Source organism: Polypterus senegalus, chromosome 5, assembly GCF_016835505.1.
Source record: "Polypterus senegalus isolate Bchr_013 chromosome 5, ASM1683550v1, whole genome shotgun sequence".
Lineage (NCBI taxonomy): Eukaryota > Metazoa > Chordata > Cladistia > Polypteriformes > Polypteridae > Polypterus > Polypterus senegalus.
The window spans coordinates 168,734,470-168,758,997 of NC_053158.1; the positions used below are offsets into that span (position 1 = coordinate 168,734,470).

The 24,528-nt window shown below is 34.8% G+C and overlaps 1 protein-coding gene across 2 annotated transcripts in view; it reads left to right on the plus strand.

Moving 5' to 3' along the window:
- The window catches only part of ptprn2 (protein tyrosine phosphatase receptor type N2), a 1,088,657-nt gene extending 1,073,659 nt beyond the window's left edge, over nucleotides 1–14,998 (plus strand). For both annotated transcript variants that reach the window (XM_039753609.1, XM_039753610.1), the window contains exons 18-23: nucleotides 442–561; nucleotides 741–907; nucleotides 3,209–3,262; nucleotides 6,532–6,596; nucleotides 9,129–9,202; nucleotides 12,444–14,998. In XM_039753609.1, coding sequence (XP_039609543.1) covers nucleotides 442–561; nucleotides 741–907; nucleotides 3,209–3,262; nucleotides 6,532–6,596; nucleotides 9,129–9,202; nucleotides 12,444–12,515 — 552 coding nt within the window. In that variant the 3' untranslated portion in view covers nucleotides 12,516–14,998. The remainder of the gene's footprint in view (nucleotides 1–441; nucleotides 562–740; nucleotides 908–3,208; nucleotides 3,263–6,531; nucleotides 6,597–9,128; nucleotides 9,203–12,443) is intronic.
- Nucleotides 14,999–24,528: the final 9,530 nt, after the last annotated feature.

Sequence of the window (24,528 nt, forward strand, 5' to 3'; positions counted from 1 at the left end):
TTGCTTTGGAATGTATGTCTCTTGTGTGATTGATTGATGTATACTGAATGAAGTGGGTAAATAAGACAAATATTATTAAAAACAAATCATTTTATTTCCATCAAAAGTGCTGTTTTTGTGGAGTATATGTCCCATGTGTCATTGGAAATCATTTTAATCTACTGCTAAGCTAGTAAACCAAAAGCATACCTGCTATCTGATGCAAAATAGCTAATATGATGTTTCATTTCTTAAAACAAACATATTTTATTCAAAGTCCCTTTTTCTGTTTCTTACAGTTTTTTTTGATAAATAGCCGTACGATAAAATGCTATAATGGGATTGACTAGATGTCCTCTGACTAAAATTAATTTTAATTGTGTGTCTGAGTGCGGTATTTATACATGTCATGCGGTAATTAGGCCATCACAGTTTGACCGTAGGCTCTGTCTTTGTCTGCAGATGGTCTGGGAGAATGGCTGTATCGTTATTGTCATGCTTACTCCTCTCACGGAAAATGGAGTCAAACAGTGCTACCAGTACTGGCCAGACGAGGGTTCAAATCTTTACAATATTTATGAGGTAACTGTTCATTTTCCTGTTACTGGAAACAATTTCCTTTTTTTGAATGTGACCAGTTATTTATATAAAAAGGTTTATGTCATAGTCAAAAAGGAAAATGGCATTTAACTTTCAACAAACAAAGAAGTAAACTGTAAATCATGTCAAACATTTTGCACTGTATTTGTTATTTATTTAAGGTAAATCTGGTTTCTGAGCACATCTGGTGTGAGGACTTCCTTGTACGAAGTTTCTATTTGAAGAATCTACAGACAAATGAAACTCGCACTGTGACGCAATTCCACTTTCTCACCTGGTTGAACAAGAGCGTTCCAGAGTCTGCCAGAACCCTTCTGGACTTTCGCAGGTACACACACCCACATACTTGATTCGTGCCCCTACAGCACTTTCCACTTCAACGATGTCTTTTGCTAAAAGGCAGAATATGAATTAGAAGTTTGAACCTTCTTTTTTTTAAAATTAATAAACACCAGCCAGTCACTGACTCAGCCTGGCTACATATTCTACTGTTGCATGTCACCTGTATAGAAGTGTGCATTGAGCAGAGTTCAGCAGATGAGGCTAGTTAATTATGAGCAGTGTGTCCAAATAGTTTTGACTTAATATAATATGAATTTGTATGCTTTAAAGTGCAAGATGGGCTTATATATTCTGGAAAAAGGCGATATTAATGTTGTATATTTATTTTTGTTTGAATTTTATTTTTTTAATGGAGCAGCCCCACTTAATCTGCTAAGTACAGAATTTATGCCTGCTTGCAGCATTCATCTGACCTACAGACACACTCATCTCTATATCTGAATTTTAACTTTTCAGTTAGGCAGCTTTTCCTTTTTTCTTAAAAATAAAAAAAGGCTCTTTTTTCTTTATGAATGTCTTTAGGCACTTTGGGATGGTGCTTATTAGGAAAGGCATTATATAAAATAAAGACTGTACAATTGATTGATTTTGAGATTATGTTAAAGTGTAAAGGTTGTCAGACGTTGAAACGTGGACAAAGCATTCTGTCACTAAACTAGCTTGTTCATCTTGTATTTCTATGTCTAATTAAATTTTTTGAGCCTTTAGGGAGCAAATTTACACTTTAAAGAAAGATCACAAAGCTAAAAGATAATTAGTAGAACATGCAAGGGCTTTTTAAAATATAAATTACTCTCTTAATTTCTTGCTTTGTGCCACAGTATTTACTAACAACACTCACATTCAAATGAACACACTCTTATTTTTTTGCCAGCTAATTAGCGGTTGCCAGTGTCATTTTTGTGATGTTGCAGCTAGTAATATGAGCCCAGTTGCATAGTCACAAAAGTGATCATTGGAAACTGTGAATCTGCAGCAGGGACAATGTGAGAAGCCCCCTTTCACAGCCTCTAACGACCTTTGACCTTTGCTTGCTAATGGTTTGCATGACAAGACTTTCCCTTTTTTGTTTGTAATGAACTAAAGGGCTGGTTTGTATTACTAATTGCTCTTGTGTGTTAATCATATGCTTCTAGATTTTATTATTGATAGCATATTTCTTTACCTTTAATAAATTTTCCAAAGTAGTGCTTTTAATCTTTTTGTTGCAAGCAAGTCAGTGTACAGTTTTTGCTTAGCTTTTTCTTTTGTAGTTATGGCTATTGGTTTCTGTCTTTGAGGCAAACTATTAGGCAATTATATATTGTAAATACTAAAGAAAATATTTTGAAATGGACATAAATCTGCATCATCAGTATATACAAAGCAATTGAAAGTTTTAAAGTATTAACTAAATTGTGAAATGATATTATAAATATGAATTTTTAATTTAAGAGAATGTAGTTTTAATTGTTTAATAAAGCACATAATAGATTGTCTAGGGATTCTAGGGCAAACAAGAGCTGATATTTTTGAGGCAGGATGTCTGTTTTGATGTAGACTTGCATAAATGTGCAAGTTTAGGTTAGTTTCAAATTATACTGTATGTTCCCTCTTTCATTAATCTTACAAAAAGATCTTAACAGTGAACTAGATAGATAGATAGATAGATAGATAGATAGATAGATAGATAGATACTTTATTAATAGATAGATATGTGAAATGCACTATATAATTAATAGACATTTTAATATATTGTTGATATAGAATTGTTTCTGGTTTGAAACTGTAGTCTTCTAAATGAATAACTTAAAATTATATTTTATGAATTCTTCAAATGCAGGGTAAATACTTATAACATTTCTAGTTGCTTATACTGTATATCTATATAGAGTTTCCACTTTAATACATGCAAGGACTGTCCTGACTTGTGTTTTTTCCATAGGCCATTTTTACAAACTGATGAATTATGTTGTAATTTTTCTGTCATATATTTTTATTTAAAACCAAAAAACTCATTTTGGCCAATAAATTGAATGGCTGTTGCATGATATAGCTGTGTTGGATTTGATGAACTAAAGAGTAACATTTGACTTGTGTTGTTATACCATGCTTGTTTCACAGATGAGAAAGTGACATACTGTAAAAATTATGCTCAGTAGAAGTACGTCTTACTTATGTTACTGCATAAAGTTAAAATATGAAGCATGTTCTTAATATCCTTCATAGCACCTGTTAGTTTTAATGCTGCAAAATTTGGGGGATTTTTTTAAATAAATGTATTTTATTGTCTTCTGTTTTATTGCAGAAAGGTAAACAAGTGCTACAGGGGCCGGTCATGTCCAATAATTGTTCACTGCAGGCAAGTAATTCCCTCCATGCATCTACTCATTCATTACCTTTAACCTCTTTTTCAAGTACAAGGCTATGGTAAGGTTAATTCTAGTAAGGAAACTATACAGTAAAGTTACAAAACCCTCAATCAATGAACAGTTCATAGAGGACCACTTGCACAACGAATCATTCAGCTCTAAGTTTCTTATTCACCGTAAAATATTTTAAATAATTTATTTTAGCTTCAAGTGATTTTTTTCAATTTTGCCCCATTTTGTGTATTTTTTGTGCTATGTACATCCTTGTTATCATTCTGTTAATTTTAAGACAATGTGGCACTCTAGTAATTGAAGTTCTGCCTGTTTTTTTGTTTTTTTTTAATAATTCACTTGAAATAAAAACGACAGTTTAAATAAGAATACTGTAATATAATATGTTGGTATATCTGTTAAACCATACAGTAGAGTATAAATAAGGGGAGAGAGATAAAAATAAAAAAAACAATTGTGACTCTATCTTTTGACCCTAGTTTAAAATTGTAATTTAAACAACAGATGGCTTTCTACAATGTGGTGCTATACAAGATGAAGGCTGCATTGTAAGCGGTCTAATGCAGATCAGGATATCTAAAAAGACAAGACGTCTTAATAGAATGTCAGATGTTCTTTCAATCTCTTACCAAGGTGGCTTGATGGCCATCACCCAGTCTTTAATTAGCACAAAACAAAAATGGTTAGCATGTGTTTTAAATGACAAATGCATTCAAATTTTTATTTTGCAAAAATTAATATAGTTTTCTAAATTTGTCTGTTAGTGTTTATTTTCATTATTTTAAAAACAAAGCAGAATCATTTTCAGTTACTTAACCAATTGGTATTAAATACAAAATTTGTTTCTCTAAAAATTTGTCTCTAAAATGAGACAGTTGTGAAATAAACTCACAAAATAATAAGGACAAACCATTAAATCCAAATAAAAAACAAATCCAAGCAAGCATTTTTATATTGATCGTAATAAAACACAATGCAATGAAGAGCACAAGATTATATATTTCTATTTTCGTAGGTTTTCCAATAAACAAATACATAATAATTTAAAGACAAGCGATGATCTACAGTGGAATTTTGGAGTAGTTTGTAAGTGGTATCATGAATAATATTTCTTGAATTTTTATATATCTATTTGTTTTGGCCTCTAAAATTCTACAATTAAATGCCCAAGTTTTAGATAAATTTATTTAAGTTGTACACTTGCTGATAAAAACTTGACTGACTGCACTTCCTTTTAATTTTGTTGTTTACCTGGTAGCAATGGTTGTTTTCTTTTTATGAATTAAATTTTTGTCTGTTGCCCATTTTCTTAAATGCAACATTCTATATTGTGCCCTTGTTATGCTGCTCAGCCTTGAAAAACGTGTTTTCAATTTCTGAATTTTTTTCTCCATGATTTTTGCTAGTTGTTTTTAGAGAAGAATAATTATTAAATTTAAAGATAACATAAATAGCTGTCATGCTGTGAGACTGTAGACTGATGCACGTTTATAATTCAGCTAACATTAGGAAGCTAAAATATTGTTTATTTTTGCTAATAATAAATTATATACTGAAACATAATTTTGAGTAGTTTTATTACAGTAGTAGCAGTCTCTTACAAAGATAAGAAGACACAGTTTCTGTGTCTAGTCTTCTAAATGATTATAATTTTAGGAGCCTTTTTGATTAAAGCTTGTTAAGTATGTGTTTCTGCATTTTACTGTATTACAAATGTATTTGAATTTGTTGTATGGAGATGTTGCGTATATTTACTTCTTATTTGTATGTATTTTATACTAGCTTTTATTATTATTCATGTATAATTGTCAAACACCTTTACTTAAGTGACTTAGGTCATCTTATATGAAAATGGCTTACATTCGTATGTATGCATATGTATCTATAAAAATTCGTAAATGTATATTTTTTTCAACTGGAATATAGGCAGTTTCAATGACTACCGAGTGTCATACATTGAGTTAGAGGTTAGAAAATAACTGGCTTTGTGGGTTAAAGTCCATTGCATTGGCTTCTGTTCTACACTTCTCACATATTTATGAAATAAAGCCAATTAATTTTTTTTAATATATCCATTTAAAATCATTCTCAATATCATACATGTGTTTTGGTAAATTGCTTTTGGAGAAGAACCCTGTCTTCAGTGTACAGTACATATGCATTATACTGTCAACGGTTCAGATCTGCATAGGTTAGTTTAAGCTGAGCAATGAATGTATCACACCTTGAGATAAAATACTCAAAATCCTGCAGCTGCTGTACTACATAACAGGACACGTGCATTTGCGAGTGTTTTATCTGGAATCTCCTTAAGAATGCGTGGACTCCAGCGAATCAGAAAATAAAGCCTTCAACCTTCATTGAGCTTCCACTACTGGTACTAGGATCAAAATGCATGATGATTCAGATTAGCAGTTTAAAAAGCAGCTCACTTAGGGAAAGAAAAATAATAATAACATTTTTCAGTATTTTGTGCTGGATGAAACTGACTTTTACAGATGCTATTTTCTGTATTTTTAGTCAACCAAAAGAATCAATAAGGGTATTATTAATCATGCAGAATAACTATTTTGAAAAGCACCATCCTTAGATTTCATTTTGTGAATACAATATTTTTTGGCAAATCTAAGCTAATGAGAAATGCGGCTGACGATAAAGTAAATGTTATAAACTACAATAGATGATTCATTCATTTTCTGAATCTGCTTATTCCAGTACTGGAATTAGGATACCTGCCCATATATCACAATGCATTAGATCAAATAATAAGTATTTTCAGAGCCACAGATTGAATAGTCTGCTCTTTTCAATTACTTGAATACTCAAAGTTAAATATGTATTTGTGTATTTATGCATTTGTCATACATGTAATTTTAAAGAAATCAATTCTGATATTATTGAAAATCCATGATCACACCAAAAAAGGGAGAAATGCAATAAGCTTTTGTTCACACACTTTTGAGACACTTGAGTACAATGCCAGGTTTTCAGTCTCAACAGCCATTAAAAAGAATAGAAAACATTCTGTTTGTACCTTCCTTCAATGAACCTCTAAGTAAACAAACCTATTGTATTTGTTCAAGAAACCTCTGACAACGAGCAATAATATTTAAATTCAAAATGAGCAGCTTGTTTTGATTTAGGACAAACATGAACTCTTGTATCTGAACTGGGCTGCATTTATAAAATAGTGGCTTGTGTCTTTTGTTGGTGAGGTTAACATTGCTTTTTTTCACTATGCTTTCAGTGATGGTGCAGGCAGAAGTGGGACATACATTCTGATTGACATGGTCCTCAATAAGATGGCTAAAGGTGGGTGTCTAAAAGGCGTTCCTTTCTCTTAATGTCTGTGTGATGTTGTTGCTATGGAAACAACTACTGCCTCGATATTCAGCTGAAGACCTTACGCTGCATTAGAAGGAGCGGGGCAGCTTTGAGCTGAATGTTCAATGGACATGAACACTGCTTCAGAAAAAAAGAGAAAAGAAAAGAAATGGACATAGAGCTAATTAGTTCTTTAACAAATAGAGTTTATTAAGAACTCACCAAATGGAGCAATTAATAGTTAAACATCCAACATGTGTTGAATTAAAATGGAAAATGTGTAAAATGATTTAAATATCAAAAGCTTAATTGAAATACATTATAGACTTAAAGATTAGGCTGCATTAATGAGAAGTGAGAAGTGCTTGTGTTTCAAATGCAGCATTTTACATCAAGCAAGTCCTTGTAATAAATAATATCTTTCTAGGGTCAATATGTCATCTTCTTTATGTGAATCCTCTGTTTTTTTAAGGAGTGATGCAAAACTTTAGTCAAAACTACAGACTAATTCAGATTCCTTATAACAAAGGATGTAATAAATTAATCCCCGTAGCTACAAATGGATCATAAACCTTGATAAAAGGACATAGGAATAAATGAATAATTGCAATCTGTTAAACGTTTTAAGCAGCAAAAGGTTGACTTTTCCAAGCACCAAATGTAAATTTACCAATTCTATTATGCTTTACAATGTGAAAATCTATTCCAAGTATGGGCTTAGTGTTGCATAATACAAAACAAGTCATGTGAAACTAGCCAGAGAAACAATGAACATCCCCCCTCAATAGGTCACCCCTTTATTTGTTCGTGACCTGGTTCCCCTTTTTGCCTATAGTGCGTACAATTTGAAATCTCCTGACCGGCGCTTTGGCTCTCGCCTTAATGAAAGATCAAAGGGCAAAGCGGGCATCTTAACCCTGCTGAGCAGGGCTTTTCCCAGGCTGTCATACTGTGAAGCAGCCAAAGGTTTTGTTCTGACAGGAATCTCGGCCTGGCCTGTTAGGCTTGGTCCCTCTTTGTCTGGCCTGAGAAGTTTGAGGCCCAGGTTGAAGCTCTAGCGTTCATCAGCATGATCAAAGGCCTACAGCCTGCACACAAAATCTTTCTCTCTTTTTTTTGAAGAGTGAATTGTAAATTACTCAAGAATGCCATTTTTCCAAGGCTTTTTTGTAGAGGGTTCTTCCTAACTTTCGAGTCTAACACTTCTTAAACTTGAAAGTGTAAGTGCACTTTCAGTCTGGGCCCAGCTGCAGTACCAGCTTCACTTTGCTTTTTTTTCCATCAGAAAGGCCTTTAGAGGAACATAGGCTTTCACTTTTTTCACAGTGAATCTCCAATAAATGGGTCATTATGCATTTCTTCAATGTGTTTTCTAATACAAAGCCAACAATGGTCTAATTGTTAAAGTCATTCAGTGAAAAAGGGAAAATATTTTTAATCAAGCAGTCGGGCATCATCAGGAAGCACCAAATGTAGCAGCAGCTGATGAAACATACTTTTTTCTATAATTTAGCTGAAATGCTTGCTTTGAAGCTAAAGGAATATTCTCCCTCTTTGAGTGAGGCTTAGTTGGACTTTTCATTTACATGAACACTTGTACTATGTGTTATCTACTATTCCTAGGAAATAAAAGGTGATTTTCTATACATTCAGCCACGGTAAAATAAAAAAAAATGAACCAAATTATGTTTCAGGGATTTCTTTTTGATCATTATTATTAAGTGTAGCTGTGTCGGTTTACTTGGCCCATAAATGAGAATTTGTAGCCAGGAAGATCCTGTAGCTCAGCCATAATTTGTTCAAGACCCACATACCGTGGCTTCTTCATGGGTATACCAGTGTTCATTAAATAGACAGCATGGGCTCATGCCAGCTTTCATTTACTTGAGCCAAAATTTCAGCCTCTGTGGCTGGGAAACTTGCCATTGAAAATCAGCATAGATGTGTGAACAGGAATGCCAAGTACTGGAAGCCTTTGGATTCTTAAAAACCTCTGGATGCTTAATAAGAAAATAAATGCCATTAAAAAAGGAAGAACTGAAATTACTTTATCTAGTATATAAAGTATTGACAGTATTTACTAGTTGGATCATCCCATTTGAGCGTAATCTAACAGAATAAAAAAAATATCTGTACAATTTTGTCTCCCTTACCCATTTTTTATGAGCTAAGAAATGTTTTTTAATATTGAAAGGCTGAAATGACATTAAATGAGACTCTGTGTTTAGGTTATCATTCATTTATCATTCATTTATGTTAGTGTGTTTTATTTATTTTTTGCTGGTTATCTTGGATTACGTTTTCCTACCGTTGCAGCAGTAAATGCATTATTTCCCTTTTTTATTTTTAAACCCAAGTACAGAAACAATTTTCAGCTGCCTGCCAAGTCTGTGGAGGGATGAATGTAATAATTTTCAATCGTAGTGAAAATCCAAAGGGAGCCGCAGAGCAGGAGATTGACAGATGCAGGTTGGATTATGTGGTGCTTTGAACTCAGTCCAATTTGTGGTTTTGTTGCAGGTGCTAAAGAGATTGATATTGCTGCTACCCTGGAGCACTTGAGGGACCAAAGACCAGGCATGGTCCAGATAAAGGTACTGTCATTAAATCTGTTGGGGATTAGAATGCATTTGTTAAAGTGGAAGGGGCACCAGGGAGGGTTTTCACTCCATTTGTATCCCAGACAAAACCACCAAGTTGTAAATTCAAGAGGTTTATGTGTAATGTACCGACTTAATTCCAAGTTAGCTATTTATCTGTCTGTATACTGCATGTACTACAGGCAGGTCCATATTACTGCACACACATGTAAAAGGCAATTTTGTATAAAATGACTTAAAAAATGGTTAATACTACAACTGGTTTACTTACTTAGGATGAAACCAAAGCACTCCATGTATATTTAAAGAGGCATAAAGCTTTGCAAGCTGTGAATCCACAGTTTTCTCTTTATGTGTATCCGCCAAGAAACATATCCTTGTCAGCTCACTGTGGTCGCCTGAAGGAATATGTTAATGGCTTATGCTGCCAGTTACCTCAAGAGCCCTGCAAAAGCACAATTACACCCTGCAAGGCATTGTTTGAGATTCATTAAGAATGCAGGAAGATTTTTTTAAACGTTAATTTGTTGCCCATTTTAATACCTTGCTTCTGCAAGGCCGGAACGAGATGCAACAGAATTGTGCGTAATGAAGTCTATTTTTAATCTGCAATTGAATAGGAACTCTGTGTTGAACATGAGACTTACAACAAGGTTTCAAAGCAGTTGCTGCTATTCTAAACAGCAAGCTGGGTAAATTCATCTGCCGTCAACCTTTTGCTTCTTCCCATCTTCTTTAATGTACTATAGTCAGACTGGCATGACAGAGGAAATATTCTCTTTGCAGACTTGGACTGACAAAAAAGAACTGAGCCTATCTCAGTGCTTATCTCTTTCAGTTGGCGAACCCATACCTTTGCCACAACATCTTGGACTGTCTCATCTTTACAGGCTTGCCACTTTCTTAAAGTGCCTAATTCATTTATCCAGACGCGTGGCAAATTTAAAATATCTGATTACATGCCAGCAGGATGCTCTCTCTGGAGAATTTGTTTTGATGGGTTTAAACAAACCATGTACTGTCGCCACTGAATACAAATCAGGAATAACAGGCTTTCAGGGTAATTTAAGACTGTGGATTAAAAGTCAGGTTGGAAATGTCAATTATAGCAGGTCCTCGGGCAAAATTAGACTGTTTCTTTGGAAATGTCATTTACTTCTGGTGTGAAAAGTGGGTGTTTTAAAAATCCACAGATTTATAAACTTGTTGCGTAATTAAACATTAATTATTTGATCCTTTAATTTATAAGGTGGCAACAGTGTTGTTATTGTTTTATGGCTTACCATTGTTGTTGTTATAACTAATAATAATAGGTATAATTCTTATATTTCAAACTTCTATAGTCTGCTTCACAATCAGCAATGAAGTATAAATTCAACTATCTCTGATATATACCTTTTATATTAACAAGATCTTCTATGACCCTCGTGGCAGCAATGTATTGTCATGCTGATGAACACATCTCATGTTTTAAACAATATGCATGGACACATTGATTGCTTGCTTTCGTGAATGATTGATGTGCCATTTATTCACCCTTAATATTATCTCATAGAGTGATGGGCAAGACAATATTTTCAAGGCTTTCATAGCTAGAAAGGTGTGTTAATACGCAATGATCGTAAGTATTATAATAATATGTTGTACTGTACAGCGTGTCTGCATCTTCAGCTTTACATTATTACATGAGCATTTCATCGCTGAATGTTTTTAAATGTATAATTTATAATATATCAATATAATCTTTACCCAGGTTTCAAACAAATAAACACCTTTTTTTTCCTCAAATGGAATGTTCCTATTTCTTGAGTGTGTCGACTGTATTCAGAATTTTGAGCACTAGGCACTTTCTATTTAAATTAAATACAAAGGCTGTTTTGTGGTAACATTCTTTAAAAATTCTGATGCCATCTAGTGGTGAAATTAAATGTATGATAGCGAACACTGTAGGACCATTTGCAATCTGCTTCATGGCATTTGCGTAGTTTTATTTTTGTGCTATATTACTTATATTTTGTAATGTATTTTGTTCCTCAAAGTCCTCCCTGACACATTCAAAAAGGTCTAAATGAAAACTTAATTTAAACAGATGTATATTTAAAACTAATATGAATAAGTTCTAAACTGTATATATAGTATATATGTATATCGAAAGGGCTTGGAATAGTATTCGAAAGTCGGTCCATCAGGCTGTGGATACAGCCTTTCAGTTACTATTCCAAGCCTTTTCTAAAATAGCAATGCTGTGTTAGAAATATCTACATGTTGTAATTATATAGAATAAAAAAAATAAAAAATTTTTGCTATTAAATTTCTGTGTGACATTCACATAGGTTGGGCACTGTAAGCTTAGATGTTATTGCTGTCTAGCAAACAGCATAACTTGCAAATTACTGAGAAATACTGAAAGATTGCACTTTTAGACCATCTATCAATTTTTTATTTTAGGGAGGTGAGTGCTGGATCCTATTCTGACAGCACCGTATGCAAGGCTGGAACCAAACCCACACAAAACATTACTTTAATAAGAAATATTAGATGGAAGTGGTATTAAATAAATGTCTTTTGTGTATTTAATATTTGGTTTTCCATACTAAGATAGTAATATGCACTTTTCAGTATTTCATATTATTAAAAAAATGTTAATAGTTGTGAGTAGCTTGATGGTTTATAGTATTTAGTGCTGATATCCCACAGCTCCAAGGATATGAACGCTACCCATGTGTGCTTCAGCACCCATAGTGCTATAATGAAAAAAATGGTTCAGAAGATGAGTGAAAGTTAAATTTTTATTTAAATTATTAGGATGAACAATGTACTGTATTGTCCTCACTGCCTCATTGGTTTAAATTTTAATACTGACTTATTTATCTTTTATGTTACCTGTAAGTTGCAGTATTAAATTTTGCAGTATTACATTAGTGATGCATCCTATTTGAAAGAGGGATATAAACCACTACATGTTCTTATTCTATTTAAAAAAAATATGAATGTTGCTTATGTAGAATAGCTTAATTAATGTCCATGACCATATTACAATTTAGGATTTTTTCAATCAAAGAAACACATTAAGACAAAATAAAGAAAACACTTTTCTGATGCAAAAAATAGGAAGCTGGCAGTCAGAAGTGATTTAACTATAGTAGTATGACATGCAGTTTCTAGCAAGATGATTCACTGCGGAAATTTGTTGTCTTGTCCCAACCTCACAAACCCCCTTATTATTTTTGTACAGGAGCAGTTTGAGTTTGCATTGACAGCAGTTGCGGAGGAGGTGAACGCAATACTCAAAGCACTTCCACAGTGAGAGTTCTGAGTTGTTCAAGGCTTAAGGCCCAGAGGGTCCTTCGTTTCTTTGTCTCTCAGTCTCTGTGAATGTTATATGGAAATCGTGACCTGATTTTAACCGTGTACCTTTTCATTGTAACCTGTTAGAAGTTGTGTCCCAAGAAATCTTCAGTAATTCTGTAATCGGGTAACGTGTTTTTATTTTTTCTTTAACATTACTTTTTAAAAGGGAAGGGGGCGGGCATTGTGTCCATTTACTTCAGAAGGAAAAAAAACATGAATTAATATTAGAAATGTGTGTGCTGTGGTTCAGATCAACACATAAATCTTTGTCTATCTTGAGAGATCTCTCTCACTGCTTTCATTAACTTGGAAGGTAATGTTCTGTAAATGTTTGCTTAGAAAGCAAACTCGGATTTACTCTAGGAATAGTCTGTCCAAGTTTGCACTTCTGTGATTTATGGTAGATTTTTCATTCAATACCTGTTAAGGACATTTTTCATCTACTTGCTTTTTGTTATTTAAATTTATAATCTACAAATGGATTTGTGTTTTACAAAAGGCTTTTTGAATTAGTATACTTACATCTTTTCATTTTTTTTGGTTTGTACATTCAGATTTAAATTAATGGCCACGCTGAAAACTAGACACATCATTTTAAGAATGCAGCAAGAAGCTGCACTTTGATTCTCTAAAAAGTTAGTGATATTTGAGGACATTTCATTTCCGCTGTGTTTTTTATTATTATAATGATAGTAAAAACACACTGAAAATGACTGTATAAGATCTGTCCATCCTGCATTTTGTGACCCACTTAATCCGATTTAGGATTGCGGGGTCCAGAGACTAGATGTCGTGCTCTTCATCCTCAACTAGATGATATCTCTTTGACTGTTGAATAAAACTGATCTGATTCACTTTAGTGATCTCACACTTCTGACCATGCATTTATCACCAGTGGACATAAACGTAGAAATGCTAAGTGTTTGATATTACTCAATTTCTATTATAATTGCAGAAATTGGTGTTAATAGAAATAAAATGATAGTCTTTGTCTGTAATGTAATTTCTATGAATGTAAGGCTTATTATGCACCTTTTGTATGTTTCTTTTATTTTTGATGCAAAGTTCTGTTTTCTCTTTTATCGATCAATTATATGCTTGTATCACAAAATAAAAAATTCTGTTTAAGAATAATTAATTCTTTTTCTCCATTTGCCTGGTTTAATGTGGCAGAGGAATTACCATCTTTGACGAAGCCCCTGCATCTTAATGTATCCTCTTCTTTTGTTAAGGCCTTTTATTTCATTGACAGAGCACTACGGAGACACTATCAAGTAAATCATTGTCATGCTAACAGGCTATTAGTTATGATCAGAGTGATGTTTTTTCCTTCCTTGCCTTGCCCTTGTGTAGCCCCAGAGCCTCTAAACAGATTGTTAAATGGTTCTTTCCCTTTTGAGAAGAAGGCCAAAAACATATGGAAAATTTCATGTATAAAAAAATAATGCCACGTATTGTCTTAACTCAATAAAGGGAGACAGGGATAGCTCCATAAGAACGCAGTTAAACTCACTGAATTTTGGTAAAAACATAATCTTCTGTGTGTGTGTGTGTGTTTTCAGTTGGTGGTGAGGCAGGGGTGTCCAAAAAAGCCTAGCGTGCAACAGGAAAAAAATATACAAAGATCAAAGACTGAATGAATCTCTTTTCATCCAGAAGAGCTCTAGTCTTTCCTCAGCTTCTACAACTGAGATATATATAAGCACATGAACACTTACATTTGGCACCCCTTGTTTAAGGAGGAGTGAATGTGACACTCTGCCAAGCTGTTTTTTAAATTTACAGTGAAGGGTGCTATATTTCCACCTTTCAATAGCAGTGCAATGACCCATGATGTAGCATATGCAGAATGCTACTAGCAAAAATATATTCATATCTCTTTAAAACTCTGATGAATATTTGCTGTTTGTGTCATTATTATATAATTACTTCATGGTATAATCACATGTAATAAAATAAAAAGAAATAAGAACAGAGGTCATGCAAAAAGTTTTAAATTTTTGCAATGTAATCTTGAAAATCTTAGAAATGCTTATCAAATTCCAAGTAATATCATAATTTGTTATCGTTCATTTTTTCATTAAACTGTTAAACATATGAAAATGTATTAATTTAAACTAAAAGTAAATGGGATATCAAAGAACAATAAATGATTCCAGGTAATGGATTGACACATAAAAATTATTACTGTTTTATTCGACAGAAGCAGACTTAAACTTTCTATTTGTCTAGCAGGGATTCCCTGTATTATCAATTTATGGGTGAATGAGGAATTTATCATGCTTCTTTTATGAGTTATGAAGTACCCTACAGTTTAGCTACCCATATATATCTATAATTGTAATGTATTTCATTGTATATAATTAAAATAATACAGAATATTTTGTTCTACCTCTGTAAAAAATCACTTACGAATAAAGTTTCATCTGTGGAGTATTACTCTTGGTTATGTGTTTTCATTTAACAAAAATATGTAACACCTGATTGTTTTCTTTTGTTTTTTTTTTTTTTGTCCAAGTAGCTAAATGACGCTGGCAGCACTGATTTAGAAAATATATTATTAAAAAGAGGCATGTAGCAAATTTGTAGTCATAGAGTACACCCACACTTTTCCTTGTAATGTATTTAGTATATTTCCTAAATAACAACAGCAAAAATATGTGCAATTTGATCACTTTTTTCCTTTTGAGCATCTGATAGCAAAACATTTTTTTATGATTACAAATGGAACAAATGTTGAAGATGAAAGAAGTGAGCATTTTGTTTTAGGTGATTTAGGTAAATTTTCAGCTTTCACCCATGGCAGCAACCAAAAACATATTAAGTTGAACTTTTACATAAATCAGAAGCATTTGTCCATATGCAAGTATATATGGAGTACACATTAAATTTTATTTACACACCTTTGGGATGTGAGAAAAAAATCTGCGCTTTGGAAAGGAAATGTTTACTACACTAGTATATAATGATACATAAGAATTTAGGTTCAAACTCAACTTCAATCAACTAATATTGGAGATAATATATCACAATAACTCAATATGTTGATGGGTTTAAATTGTTTAGTTAATGAAAAGTGTGTTGTGAGATTTTTCAGCTAAGGAAAAGTGATGATTCAAGGAAATTAATTTATATTCAGTAATCATGCCACTGGAAAGTGGTGATGCGTTGCATATTGGCTATACATGCAAGTAAAAATTTTACTGCACACTATACAGGATTCAGTAATGACCCTATAAAATTATATACAGTGTCTTATTATTAGTTTTCAGCAAAGTAAACTATTTTCACATTATATTGTCTTAGATCCTAAACTTACAATATATTCAAATAAGAAAACAGTGTACAGTATATCAAGCAAGGTCTAAAGAAGCAAACTAAAACCTTTCAACAATTTGCTAAACAGGAAAAATCACAATTGTGGGATTTAGGAGGTATTCGTACCCTTTTTAAGTATTTTTCTCAGATGCTTTGTGTCACTTTACCAACTCACCCAATCACCTGTTTTCAATGAATTCCCCCTCTATTGCTGGTGATTGTAGAGGGTTTCCATAAAAGAAGCCAAAATAGAAGCAAAAGAACATTCAACCCAAGTCAGAGATATAATTGTACAGAAACACAGCTCTGAACATACCTCAGATCTCAGTGCAATCCATCATAGAGAAGTGGAAAAAAACATGAAGCTACAGTCATACTACCTAGGTCAGACCACCCCTCAAGAATTACTCTTGCTAGAGGCTACCATGATGCCAGTTGTCACTTGATTGAGTTGCAGAAAACAGTGACTACAACTGGAGTGGATGTTCAGAGCTTAACAATCTCCAAGGCATTGCAAAAAATGGTGATTTATTGAAGAAGAGTTTGGTGATACCACAAAGATTTTGGTCAGAGACTAAAGTGGAACTTTTGGCTTGTACACTAAGCAGCATGTGTGGCATAAATAATAACACTACAGAGCTGCCAGGTAGCACTATCCCACCCTGCAAATTGTGGTGGTGGTGGAGGAAAAACTGCTCACTTCTACCAGAATGTTTAAACTGGGAAGGAAGTTTGTCTTTCAGCAGGACAATGACCCAAACCGAATAGCTAGATCAACGACTGAGTGGCTCGTTTGAACATCTGTGCCAAGACTTAAAAGTTGCTGTCCACCACTGCTCATTAACTAACACGGTATGTTAATGCACAGGTATATTATATTCTTCCAATATGAGCTTGCCAGTTAGTTACTTTATAAGGTGCATTTTAATATAATGTATGTTCTTTTATATCACTTACTTGGACTCTTGTTATTTCTTGCACATCAAAAAGATTCTGTCTTTGCACAGACATTCCTGCCTAATAGGAAGATTTTATTTTTTACACTGGTACAAATTTCTCACCTTGTTGGAGCTTCTTACAACACATTAATGAGCTCTGTAGAGGGCTGGTTTATTCATTGTCAGGCAGTCTTTAAACTCCTTATTACAACTGGCACGTTTAAAAATAAACAAAACTAAAGTAATTATGGGAAAATGTCACGATAATTAGAATTTATAAATTCTTTTTTTCATTTGATGTTTATTCAAAATTTACATATAGCACATATTATTTGGAAGACAATAAGTGCCATTTAGAAACCCTGTCAGTGAGGTATAATAAGTTTTCTCAGAGCCGGTTCAATGTATCGCACCTCTCTTGCTGTTGACATATCTGGTTTATTTTATTTATTTATTTATTTTTTTGGATGACCATTTGTTCTTTCATAAAAAGTATGCGTAAGCCTTTTGTTAGCCCAAAGAACTTTCAAACCTCGACATACTGCTATTTTGGAGAATTTGAGTGAATAGCACTTATGTGCTTTGTTGGGTTGGATGGCCTGTTCTTACCAGACTTGCTGTAATGGTGTAGAATGTTGTGCAGAATATTTTTATTTTGCCTATTTAGATAAACTGATTTGTTTTAATGTCTAGTCACTTGATTACCTCCATTGCCTGCTACATCTTTATTTTAAAAACAACAACAAAGCATACAACATAAGTTGTCAAACAGCCTTTACACCAGTAATGCACAGAAGGTTAACACTAAAATTCCTGAAGTCTACGAAAAAACTCGTAATCCCGGCACACCTCTACCATGAGCGTCTTTTGTTTTGTAAGTGCGTCAAGCAGCCTGCTGACCCATCCCCCACCTTGACGGAGCTCTGTTCGTGGGTAAAAAGGTCTCCCAGCTCAAGCTAAGGCTCTTATCTGCGTGTAGGGTGCCTGAAGTAATACAGTATATCGTTATTTGGAATACATGCATTTCTTGTGTGCTCTGTATCTACAAAGATCTGGGTAAGTGTACGATGAAAAAAAATGCAAGAAATGCTGAACACATACCTAAAGCAAAAACTTTTTCCATGTTATACTAGATAATGTCGTGAAGTGTATAATGTGTGAAGACTTTAGTCCATATATCAAATAAACATGCACTTTTATTTAAGAATATAACCAAAGAAATAAAAAAGCATTGATTTACATGTGGCTGTCAATGAGTTAAAAACTCAAGTTCAAATGTCAATCAACAGGGAGTTTTCATGTATTCTTGAAAGGTGCAGAGGTAAAAACTGCTGCCTTATAACCCGAAGGGCCTGGGTTCGAGACCAGGCGCTCCATTTTTTGAGTAGTGAGCTCCTATCATTATTATTATTTCTACAATATAATAAAAGCATACATTTGATTTGAGTCTGTAACACCTGGTGTAAAATTTGGCTACTTGTAAAAGTTAGCGCTTGTTTTTTTATTATTCAGTTTTATTCTCTCAGTAACATTCACGTGGTACAACAAACTTGCTTCTCCCTCCTTGAGTTGATGGCATTTATCTCCATTCTTTTCACAAGAGCAGCGCTGTGGCTGATGCCTGCTCAAAACTGTTTATTGTAGCAGCAAAAATATGATGTCCCGTGACCGCCATCAGACTGGACAAAGGACAGCTTCTTCACAGCGCTTTCGCCTGCTAATAGACTGCTGTGCACCACAACGCATACAAACATAAGTAAAATGGGACTTCCACCTGTAGCTAAAGTCACTTCAGTACGCGAGCAATTCGCCACACTAGTGTTTATATCTGACAACGTCATACTGACAGTGTATGCGCCCATAAAGAAGAAGCCTTTGATTTCAGTCTGTAATAGTATATGCCCTGTCTTCTCTCTGTCTCTGTTTCTCAGCAACCACCATATTGCTGCACGTTTTTGGATATTTAAAAGATTTTGTGCTTGACCTTCAACTATGTCTTCCTTTTCAGTCTTAGTGTTTTTGCATTTTAAAAATGACTTGTTTCACAGCTCATATAAAGTAGTACTGATATATGTTTAGATAAATGCAAGTTAAAGCTATGCACAAATATTTAAATATTGCAAAAAGTCACGTGCCATCTGCATAACCATTTAAAGCATAGATCTTGGCGACATGCTCTTTATCGATTGCATGGCTGCACACTGTACCCTTCAAAAACGGACTGTGAGTTGGTTAATTCACCACTAACAAGGAGTACAGATAAAAGGAGAAAGATCCACATGGAAGCGTTCATCAATGAAGCCCCGCAGGGATCAGTCATTCTAATTTATATAAATGAAATAGATTCAGACATTCAGCAGTGAGCAAACTTGTGAGATTTCCAGACCACACAAAAGTTAGAAAAGTATGAAGACATCATAAACTTAAGAAAAGATGTTTCAAAAGTGCTGAATGCATGTAAAAGGAACACTCATTCTTGGTATTACATGGATAACTATGGCTAACAACAAACATATTCCAAGAAGGATTTAGGGGACATTTGTTGATACAGCATTCTTTCCCTTTTTAATATGAAAAAGCAATATAAAAGGCTAATAAAACGCTAGATCATTTTGTAAAGATTGAGTACAAATCCAGGGATATGAGATTCTAGTGACTGTGTTATGGAGTTCTGCGTGTAGTTCTGGATACCATACTGCAAAGAACAACCAAGAACATCTGTGGAGTAAACAGCATACCGTCCTACAACAGGTAAGGGAACCAAACCTGTTCAGTCTGGGAGCGGGTGTCATGAGGACTTCCCATGGTCTGGAGCATTCTCAAAGATGTCAATAAAGCAATACAGCACAATTCTGCCAACGAAAAAGTGAAATGTATTTGAGTATCCTTGTTGAAAGTTAGGTGTTTGTGCATTCAAGAAGAAAAAACAGGAAGCATTTCTTCACATTGTTGTTTGGAGTCTCAAGCAAACCGCTGGGTTAAGTAGTTAAAATGGAATTAAAAAAATAGTTTGAAAAGGACATTTGGACACCTTAGGAATTATTTTACCAATCTAGAAGGACTAAATGGTCTATTGGTTATAAAGTGTCACATATTCCAAACAGTAATAACCCTTGGAGGTACATATTTAAATACAAACGTTTATTTTTTTAACTTTTACCATTGATCTACAGTTCTGCCTGTAGTATATTACCTGTAATATTTATGCAGCCTAATACCTTATGTAAAGATAAAAACAAGTTACTTCCATGATGAAAAGCATAAAAACACAAAGTTTAGGCTGCATGATCGTCATTCAGGTGTGTATAAGGTAACCTTTATTATTTCTTAAATGTGTATTGTATCATCTCTTTGCTTTTATTTCTTTAGTCTGGAAGGAGTCACTTTTCTTCCTCATGATTCTTTGCTGGATTTTCTCTAGTGGTGCTGAATACTTACAATGTGGCAAGCTAAGCTTTATATAATTCTGGTGGTCCTTGTCCTATGTTAGGGCCCATAAGCTATATGTTGACTTCTTATACAGTACTGTATATAAAAACCTTTGTATATATTTGCATGATGCTACATTGTTTGTTACTTGATCAAGATAATCCAAAGACCTTCAGATCCAGCCAGGTCTCCACATTTAACCTCCTTAGTGTTATGTTTACCTCCTGAAAAATGAACCAAAGCTTTCAATTTTTTTCAGCAACAAAAAACATTATTATGTGTAACAGTAACATATAAATAGCAAAACATCAACATAATCACAATAGGAAAGGTATGTCTAATGTCCATGATTTAGTATACATACTTTGTGTGATATGCTTTGAAACGGTCACCGACACAGACAGGCACTGTTCAAACAGATGTGGAAAGATTTTTTGTAATATTTTTCTATTGCTTGCAGATGGCAAGATAAAATGTCAGTGCCTGTCCCACACGGTCAGCACGGCCATTGTATTATTGTAGCCTATCACAGCGCAACGCTTAGTGACTTCCACATTTCCCCTGACACCAGGGCCAGCTCAACCATATTGGTGAACTACAGTGTGCAGTATCCCAGGGCAGCCAAGGTTTTGTGATTTGACAGGTTTTGATAGTGAATTGTGCCCATTTGGATGCAATTTACTGTTTCCATCACTTTCGTCAATACTTTTCTCACGATCAGGAACCTCTCCTACGTAATTTTGACACATCCGACAGTTTGAAAACTTTCAGAGCTGGGTGATCGGCTTCAACATAGTCATTGTTAATGCAGGTACTTCATAATTCATGAAAAATGACATAGAGGTTAGGAGCACGCACTGATACAGTGCATTGCTGCACCCACCACACGACAAACCAACTCAGGATCCCAGATTAGAACCCAAGTGCAGCCATGCAACAGGTGATACCTCAGCACCACACTAGTCACTAGTTCAGATGGAGTGGCATAACTTTGCTGAAAACGGGTGTCTGCAGCAACCAGTTTGTGGATCTGAACCATCTCTTGGCTAGTTTACCCACTATGCCCTGTAGTGTCAGGGCACTAAAAAACACCCACATGTCACCTGCAGTGACAGACTGCAAACGACTGCGACAAGCAAATGGTTTACTGTGACTTTTTTGATGCAGAGCATACTAGTTCATTTCAAAAAACTATTTTCTCCATCAAACAATCTGGATTATTTATGTTTTGTCAATGATAATCATGATCATCAACAGATATCTTTAGACCAGGGTTACCCATAAATGAGCAATGGGGAGGTGTGGGATTATCAGTAGTAGTATGAAGCGGACACCAAACATGAACATCACTGAAAGATGGCAGGTCAGAATCTACTAAACAGGTGTTGGTTCCACAACATCTGATGACCAGTTCACATCACTATTGTTCGATTCAGTGGCTCAGTTTAAATTTGCTATAAAACTGGATTTATAGCTTTTTCTTTGTCATTGTGTTTTTGGTTGAATGCTCCAACCCCTCGTGATGTTTACCACAAAGTCACAAAACACAATTCATGAATTTTTGCAGAAGGATGTTATTTCATCCACTAGATTGCAGCAGATTAGTCTTCTTGACAGTAACTCAGGCAGATCATTGACATGCCACCCCGAGTCTGAGTCGGACTTAACCATATTTTCATGGACTTCCAAGTCACGCTTGGGGATAATGCCAAGGAGGTTAATGGAGGGTAAAATAAAGGCTGAGCACAAAAAAAAAAAACAAATAGTAATGCAGGATAGACAGACAAAAGATAATCCATTTTCTTGTCTTTTTGTCTTCTTTTCCTTTTCTTCAGTTGTGTTTTCTTTTTCTCTCTTTCAAATATTTTCCTTCTTCCTGTTGGTAAAACTCTCGAGTGTAGTTTGAGGATGGTCATTGTCATTTTATTGTCATTTATTGTGGCTTCTTGAAACAGGAGGGTGAGTTAATTTTAAGGCGAACACGGTGAATCATTAGTTACTAAGCAAAATGGTAATGTCACACCCTAACGATTAATATTTACTCCAACATAAAATTGCAAAACTAGTCTGTAGCCTATACACAACATTGCAAGAGTTTGCATCGTGTAACCAGCCATACAAAAGCTTCAATTGAAAACCTACCTACTATATTTGTCTCCTGTGAGCAAAAGAAAATAATGACAACACAAATGGACCAGATAAACACTAAAATGAAGTCACATGCCAAAGCTCCGGGCACAGTGACACACAAAACCAATGGTCGGGTAAACAGTCACAAGCCGCAGTATCACCACCAGTCTTTCCACAATTGCAGAAGTTAAACTTGTGACAAGATCCTGTGAGGTGCAGCCCAGCTGGGCACTGCTGAGGCTCCTATGGTATTCTGAGAATGCTGTTATTTGTGGAAACAACCCAGTGTGGGGTTGCTGTGATGACAGGTGCCCTTAGGGAGAGCTGTGACCTGGTGTCCCTTACAAAGGATCAAGCTAGTTGGTGACATTGAAGTGTTTTCAAAGGGAATGGAGGTAACTCCAGAAATACTTATGTACTGAGGCCTAAAACGGACTTTGAGTGAAGAGACTATAGTTGAGAGGGTAGAAGAATTGAAGGCAAAGAACATCCGTCCATCATCGTATTGGTGATTAGGCAAGCATATTGAAGGTTAGCAGTTCTGTCTTCTATTAGAATTTTTTAAGGCTCCTGTCATTTTCTTTCCCTTTATATTAATAAAGGATTTTGTTGGAGTTACTCTGAGTTCAGGGACCAGCTAAGAGTGCCCCTTCAGTCTATAATTTTATTTAATCAACCATCCTGCCAATGTACCAAATATATCATTGCCTGAACAATCAGAAGAGCACGTGGAGACGTGAACAGCAAAAGGTACTAAGAAAAGAGCCACCTGAAGTGATTGTTCTGCCGCAGCAGCAACAGGGCAGAAAAGAAAATGTTTAAGGACCAGGAGATGGAAAAGACAAAAATCAAAGTCAGAGACAAGCGTGAAGTTCATATATACCATCCATCCATCCTCTTCCGCTTATCCGAGGTCGGGTCGCGGGGCAGCAGCTTAAGCAGAGAGGCCCAGACTTCCCTCTCCCCGGCCACTTCTTCCAGCTCTTCCGGGAGAATCCCAAGGCGTCCCCAGGCCAGCCGGGAGACATAGTCCCTCCAGCGTGTCTCATAAATACCATGAAAACCAAAATGAAACCAACATCACATTGCTTAATTCATCACTCAAAACTCAAGGTCAAAATATCATGCAAAAGGTCTAAGTCTGAAAGAAATTTTATTGTGACCTTTATCCTTGGAATCTTGGGTATAAACTACAAAATCATAGATTCTGAGAGGAGTGCACCGCTGCCTTTTATACTTCCAGGAAGTGATGTCATAACGTGCAACTGTCTGCTGTCAAATGATAGCAATAATAATGCTTAACCATCAACAAGATGTCTGCCAAAACCTCAACAACCCAACAAAATGGCATCAATCAAAATAAAGAAAATGGTGAGCAAAATACATGAATATGTATGGCAATGAAGTAATAATCAAAAAATCATAACAGCAGCCCAGTAAAACTAAGAATAGCTGTATGCAGCCACCAGGAGTGATTAAAGAAAAGGTAAGAATTTTTTTACTATTTAATGTAAAACATTCAGAAGACTGTTAAACGGTGCATTTGTGGTACAGCTTAGACCCAGACATGGTGGTAATGCACTGTCCTTGTAGCAGACTGGCGTGTAAGACATCAAGTCAGAGTCGCTCATTTTCTGTGTTCCCCTACAATCGGCCCAACCAGTGGCTATATTTGTGACATCACAATACACTTCACAAGCTATTCTACATTGCCATCTATGGAGACGACAAATCAAACTCATTAAACGTCAACGGAAAATGTAACTTTTCTGTCTAAGTTGTTATAAAACTGCAAGATTTCCAAGACGGGTCTATTCCAGACTTCACTTCTGACATCATCTAATTCAGATAACAATTCTCAATAATTTGATTTTTTCCAGACCTAAGCCTGTGATACCCCAAGACTTTTTATACCACAACACAACCTTGAACCCTTGGGTACCTTGTACTTCATGATTGAGATTGATCAGCAGTAGAGACACAGACAAAAAAGGTCAAAATCACAAAAACTGTCTTTATTTACAGTGTCCCACAAAGTAAATAATTTTTTTCCCTTCCAAAAATAAAATTAAAAGAAAAGATTATTAACTCTCATAACTTTAACGTAACTCAAGTCTATTTAAATCATAGTGGGGCGAGCTCAAGCAATCCTCC